Source organism: Malus domestica, chromosome 01 (assembly GCF_042453785.1).
Source record: "Malus domestica chromosome 01, GDT2T_hap1".
NCBI lineage: Eukaryota > Viridiplantae > Streptophyta > Magnoliopsida > Rosales > Rosaceae > Malus > Malus domestica.
The window spans coordinates 31761266-31767880 of NC_091661.1; the positions used below are offsets into that span (position 1 = coordinate 31761266).

The 6615-nt window shown below is 39.2% G+C and overlaps 1 protein-coding gene across 4 annotated transcripts; it reads right to left on the minus strand.

The window, feature by feature from the left end:
- Positions 1–119: 119 nt before the first annotated feature.
- Positions 120–5227, minus strand: LOC103417889 (uncharacterized). 4 transcript variants are annotated; one of them, XM_008356046.4, is made up of 7 exons: positions 5011–5152; positions 4736–4782; positions 3779–4485; positions 2060–3645; positions 1827–1943; positions 1539–1713; positions 120–1431 (listed from the first exon to the last, which is right to left on the minus strand). In XM_008356046.4, exons 3-7 carry the CDS (start codon positions 4476–4478, stop codon positions 305–307), a joined length of 3705 nt encoding a protein of 1234 aa, XP_008354268.3. In that variant the 5' UTR covers positions 4479–4485; positions 4736–4782; positions 5011–5152; the 3' UTR covers positions 120–304. The 4 variants fall into 4 exon arrangements, with proteins under 4 accessions (XP_008354268.3, XP_008354266.3, XP_017182943.3 ...); XM_008356044.4 differs by having other exon boundaries at positions 3779–4493; XM_017327454.3 differs by lacking the exon at positions 4736–4782 and having other exon boundaries at positions 5011–5227.
- Between the last annotated feature and the right edge of the window lie 1388 nt (positions 5228–6615).

Sequence of the window (6615 nt, forward strand, 5' to 3'; positions counted from 1 at the left end):
AGGACGTGGAATCGATGCCCTAAAAGGAGCGACATGTGCAAGATTAATTCACCCTAACAACATGTGCGAATGAACGTGTAATGAAATGCATGCATGCATCCATGCACCTGCCCACACACTGTCGAAGACTTGATCGTAATTACATAATTGTAGAACACATACGTTCCGAAATATTCAAATTAAGTTCACAAACTTTGTACAAAAATATCGCATCCAGAGTCATTTAGTTTGGAAATAAGCAAAAGAGGAAAGAGGAATCATCCACCACCCAGGAAGGGATGTTTTCTTTCCAGCATCAGGTTCCTCACTTCTGCCCCCAAACCTCCTCCTTCATGACATGTTCCCAATCCGAGGAAGAGCTATCGTACCAACCTGCCGGAAGCAGATTCCCAGGCCTGTTGATCTTCTGATTATCTGTCGGTGGACCGCCCAAGAACAGATGGAATTCCTTAGCAGCCACCATATTATCTTCACTACTGCCAGCTTCATGACTCTGCAAAATAGGTTGCTCCTTCAGTTCTGAACCTTCACCCTCCGATGTCTTGCTAATAAACGGCCAGGGGTTTCTCATACCAGCATACCCAAGCCCACCAGTTTCCGGCAGTTGCTGCCCTTCTGAATGCATGTAAGAGTTGTCAATCCGGGATTTAAGGATCTGAAGCCTCGACATAACAGAATCCTCACAGTCGTTTCCCTCGTCGGTTGTGCTAGAATGAGTAGAATCCTGGATGTTGAACTCGGGCATTAAGCTATAACTCGTGCTAGGTGCAACTGCAGATATCTTGGGGTCTGGAAGATGTTGCCCTTCAGTATGCAAGTCAGCGTAGTTTTCAATCCGGGATTTGAGGATATGAAGTCTGGACAGAACAGAAGCCTCGCAATCGTTTGATTGGCTGGTAGTGATTGACATGGAAGAATCCTGGAAGTTGAACTCAGGTCCCAAGAAATCACTTGCGTTGGGTGCAATTACGTCAATCTTGGGTTCAAGACACACATCGGAGCTGGATGATTCCTCCATATTGGCAGAACTAATGAATTTCGATTTCTCAACCCGGTCTCTTATGATATGAAATCTGGCCATAACAGAAGCCTCGTCATAATCATCTGTTATCCCAACTGTATCTGATGCAGGAGAATCCTGAATGGAAATACCATGTGATGATGAGCTACCATTTACTTCAGATGGAATATTATCACCCTTGTTTGGTTCAGAAACCTTGGAGCTGGATTCGCCCCCATTGGCAGCACCAATCAAATTTGAGTTCTCAATACGGTCCCTTAAGATACGAAATCTGGCCAATACATCATCTTCCTGGCTTAATACAGGTAAATCCTGGAGACTTGAAATTGGACAATCATGAGCATCAGGCGTCAATGGGTTAACTGGGTTTGAATCAGGGGAAACCTCAGACATTGATTGCTTCATCATATCTGCATTATATTCAAAGCCGTCAGAAACACAATCATAAAATAAAGATAAGATCAAAGTTTCTTGTTTATAGGTTATAAAACTATGGCAGTAATGTAAGAGCATTAACCTTTGGATTTCTCTGCCTTGCACTTATCCATTTCTATCTTTGTACGATTAAAACGAGCTTTGTAATTAATGGAACATAATACAGCTTCAGCCTCGAGCCATAGGTCCTTGTACAAGAGGGCTTGAGGGTCTGTTTCTTCAGCATGAAAATTCTCACTAAGAATCTTCTTTATAGCCTACAAAACCAAGGTCCATGGCAATAACTAACTAATTTTTTGTACTTCCTCATCCCTCAACGGCAAGAAATATAACTTGACATTTTACTTTATCAAGCTAGGTATAGGGGTACCTGAGTCATTTTATCTTCTTTCGCCATGTTTTTGTCACTTTTCACAGAAACAGAACCTACAACTTTATCCTGAATTTTAGAGGCAGATGCCAATGGAGCCCTGTCTGCATTCACAACCTGAAGAAATTATTCAGCCAAGCAAAACATTATTATAGAGTATGAGGTGGTAAACTCTCCGCTATTCATTTGAAAATGAAGTCCAAAATAAGATTCCAAAAACTTAAGCAGCATACCTTGTTATGCTCTGTAAACTCTCCGTTACACTGAGAAGTGTTTTGCAGGAACAATGGCATTTCCTGTGTCGGTGACAATTTCTCACCATCCTTTGATATGCAGATATGCAGGTTATTGATCACAGCTTTTATGGTCTCAATATCATTTTTCTTCAATTGAACCAAGCCATATGAACAATTACTAAGCAGCAATTCTGACAAGTTATTCATTGTATCAACCAGCATCTGTGCACCCACTTTTGGCATAGAATCTTCCCCATCAGATTTGGAAAGCTTAGTAGGTGCATCCTCCACAGACGAACACAATATATTTTCTACAGCATGAGAAGGCACATGCACCGAACCATATTCCATAGTGTCACTGACATTCAGTTTAAAATCTGGACCACAAGTCAATGTTGTTTTCTTTATTTCCGTTGCTAATCCGTCTTCTCCACCACAACCTTGTTCCATTGTATGAGAATGGCCAAAGAGACCAAAGGAATTTTCCCCACTCCCTGATTTATGGAGGACATTTCTGTAACTTTGAGGTCCTCTACCATGGCTTGTTTCTGAGTTATAAGTGGTCTTCGCGGTATCATCTAACTTATGTTCTCCAAAAGCTGAGTTTTCAACTGAATATCTCTTCAAAGGAAGGGTCACACCCTTTTCCAGCCACCCAAGATCATGGTATTCAACGGTGTTCTTGATAGGCTTTTGGGAGGAAACATCTTCCGCAGCCTTTAGTGGAAACATCAGTGGCATTGGAAAATGCAAACCATTGTAGTCCTCTAGTTTCTTTAACTGTTCTGGAACCCCTTCTTCAGAGGATTCAAATGGAGAAAACCGACTACCAGGAACTCCTTTCCAGCAAGGCGAGTCCACAGCTGGATTATTAGGATCTACATTGTCAGATGAACTCGGAAAACAATTGACGGTTTCATTTGTATTAACTGACACATTAAAACCACCAGGACTAACATGAGGATTTTCAAGTCCAGACTTCGCTTTAAACACATGATCCCATGGACTCTTGTTGAGACTTCTATTATTTAACAGCTCTTCATTTCTTTTTGCAAAGAAGCTATCATTTATTCCAAGAAGACTGTCAAATTGGCTTGAACTGAAACGACAGTTGCCTTCAGAAACTTGTAGCAGACGAGACTCTTGTACACTAGAGGGATAATAATCATCACGATCTGTCTCAGCAGCATCACTTCTGAAATTCAACCTTTTGAACAGACCTATCTCTGGTTCTGAAGATTTAGTGCCAATAGCTGGTATTCTAGTGGCAAAGGCAGAAGAAGACTTTGAAGTGGACGAAATATCATCCATACTAGCATCATGCTGTTGTTGCTCAGAGAACACACTGTACGGTGTTTTACAGTTTGTGGTGTTCGTGATAAATTGTGAGGATGATGCCTTAGGATGGGTTTCTGGAACTGCTGAAAAGGATCCCGTGACAGATTTTGAAAAGTCAGCAGGGATGAATTTGGAATTTTTCGCCACAAAGGATTTATCACCTAAGTGCTCTGCACTTACAGATCCACCAAGCTTTTCCCAACCCTGAATATTGATGCCATGTGATGCTTCTTCACATGAGGGGTCTGCACATTATACAGATAGTTAGGGGAAAATAGAGTAGGGTTGCATAACAAACAGGAAGTGAACCAAAAAAATGAAAACAAAAGTAGTTGCACTGGAAAAATTCCATAGGCGCATAACTTGGGGAAGACATACCTTGGTTCATGTAATTCTTGTAAAGTGATGAGCCGGAAACATCAGTCTTCTTTGAGCAGAAATTTCCATTAAAGTCTCCCTGTTTACCCTGCTCCCGCTCCCACTCCCACAAGCCACCCCACTGGGTAGTATACTTTGGATCAGAAGGGTTTTGAGTGTAATCCTTGTGAGAGGAGCTATCCAAGGGAGCAAAATGAGTACTAGACAGCCAATCATAACTAGGCTGACGAGGAACCACCATGGGGGGAACACTCGGAACTGTTGAGGTTAGATAAGAGGGATAATAAGGTTTGGCCTCAACAAAACTAGTTGCAGCAGCATCGAAGGATTGATCGTACTTAAACGTACTGGGTGAAGTGGTGGTAATAGTGTTCAAAGGAGGCAAGTTTGTATTGGATGGTTCAACAGTCTGCAGGCCTGCATATCCATACGCATTCGATGGAGGAATTGAATTGAGATCTGGGGTGGGATTGGCAAAGAAATTAGAAGGGGTAGTGGTCGGGTGAGAAGGAAGCCAATTGTGCAAAGAAGAATTCATGGGGGCAACATAAGGTGGCTCAGTCACATCAAGTGAGCTTGACATGGGTTTTGGCACAGGCCGATCGACAGTAAAAGGTGGCGCTAAAGCCGATAAACTTGAAGGCGATGATGATGAATATGGATAAGATCCTCCAATTCCATAAGGAACAAATCCCGCCATTCTTAGACTTTGGTTCTAACACACAAATTAAAGTAAATTGATCAAGACCCGCTAAAATTAACATCAACTAAGAAATACTGAAATAAAAAGGTCAACCAGAGCTAAAATTTCCTAAAACATGAACACTCACGACAAAAATCAAAACTTTATGAAGAACCCATTTGTCAAACACCATAAAGATTATCAAATAACAACGAAATTATTATGATCTTTGAGAATCGTGCGAAAAAAATGAAAGAATTGGTGATGCTGCTTACAATATGATGACGATCAGAGCATCCGTTTTCAGCAATCGCCCAATTAACTGGGTAAAACAAGGAGGAAATAAAAGCACAAAAGCTGTAAAATTTACAAAACAGTAGTATTCCCTTGAATATGTATATATATAGTTCTCTTGCTTAACTATATCCTACAGCTACATCAATAAGAAAACCCAGATTACAGAATATGGCAAGAACAGCAAAATCATAAACCAATCTGGAAATTATTCAAGAAATCTGAGATTTTGAATCAATTGGGGAGAAATTCATACCAGAGGAGTGACGAGTGAGGGAGGAGAGAGAGACAGAGAGAGAGGCAGAGATTGGTGGCAGAGTGTCCTCCGGGTCTTCACCGTCCAAGAGAAGCCAGGAAAAGGAGAATTTTGGGTTCAAAAGTCACTCTCTTTGGTTTTGGCCTTTGATTTACGCTTATCTACAAAGAAACCCCTCTCATTTCGAAGAAATGATTTACCTCCCCCTACTTTTGACAATTAATTTCTCTTCCCCTCAACTTGTATTCATCTTGAGTGTATTTTTTCTCACATCCTAAAAGTGAGGTGATGCTCACTCTCTTTGTTTGTTATCGTTAAATTAATTTGTTTTAATCGATCTAATATATGAATATTAAAATTTAAACTAATTTAACGATAATCAGTAGGGGTGATGCTTACCCCTTACTTTAGGAGGTGGGCAAAAGTATTCCCTCCATTTTTTTTTCTAAATCTGGCTAAAGATTTAACATTAACCTTCTGCGTTTCACATCTTAAGTTTGATTATTCTACTCTCAATATTGTTTGTATAAACAAAGTACAATGTTCAACTTTTATGTTTGCAAATTGTGAATCATAAAAGAAAGATTATGGACTTGTATGTATGAATCTAGGTCTTAAAATTGAAGTAATTCTTTAATGAAGATCCTAATATTGTTTTGTCGACAAATCAATTCATACTTATATTATAATGCATGTATTTTTCTTTAATTTTTTTTATACACCTTATAAATTTTTGGTTTACTCATATCATAACATGTAAATTAGTAATATCATATAACAAATTTTCATTACGAAGAATATTAATGCATGAGACCCTAGTTTAAACAGTTATAAATAAGGAAAAAACTTAACCGCATGGTTGGTCAAAATACTTTTAAAACCATGAGACTCATTATATTTTAATTTTGCACCAGTTTTATATTTCTCTAGTACGATATGTGAGTTGTCATAATCATGCAATCATTTTCAGTGATAGACTTTATTATCACGAGCAAAGGAGTTGTAAATGAACCAAAAGAGGGTCTGAGAGTGTGAGTTATTGGGTGGGACAACTCTCAGAGAAAATGCAGTGCATCTTCTTCAACCATCTATCATGACTTGTTTCTATCGTTTGTAACTAATTGTCGAGTGAGAAAAAGTTTAAAGATAGCTCAAACTAATTAGCTACAAAACCAAATTTGAACATGTCACAAAATATAATTTGTCTTCTCAAAATTTCAACTCTATTTATAATTATTTAATTAACTACTGTTTTAGTCAAGTCGTTGGAAAATCTTCAAGATTAAATGTCCACACCGACAGCTTTCTCTATTATTTTTTATGATTCAAACTTGTGAATGGTTAGACCGACCAAGCAAGCAGTCGGAGGCATGGAGTGTTTGTGGTTTTGTTCTTCACATAACATATATACAACTAGGGCTGGAAAAAAATCCCAAAAATCCCAAACCAAACCGAAAAATTCCCGAAACCAAACCGAAAAAATCCCAAACCGAAATTCCCGAAAATTTCGGTACCCAATACCGAACCGATCCCGAAATTTCGGTACGGGAATCGGTCTCAAGTTTTTGGGATTTTGGTATTCCCAAACCGAACCGAAAAATATAT

Coding starts and splice junctions, on each gene's coding strand:
- LOC103417889 (XM_017327454.3), bottom strand. CDS start 4,478: ATGGCGGGATTTGTTCCTTATGGAATTGGAGGATCTTATCCATATTCA. Junction 1,944..2,059: donor AGTTTACAGAGCATAACAAG/GTATGCTGCTTA, acceptor TAATTTCTTCAG/GTTGTGAATGCAGACAGGGC. Junction 1,714..1,826: donor AAGAAGATAAAATGACTCAG/GTACCCCTATAC, acceptor TTGGTTTTGTAG/GCTATAAAGAAGATTCTTAG.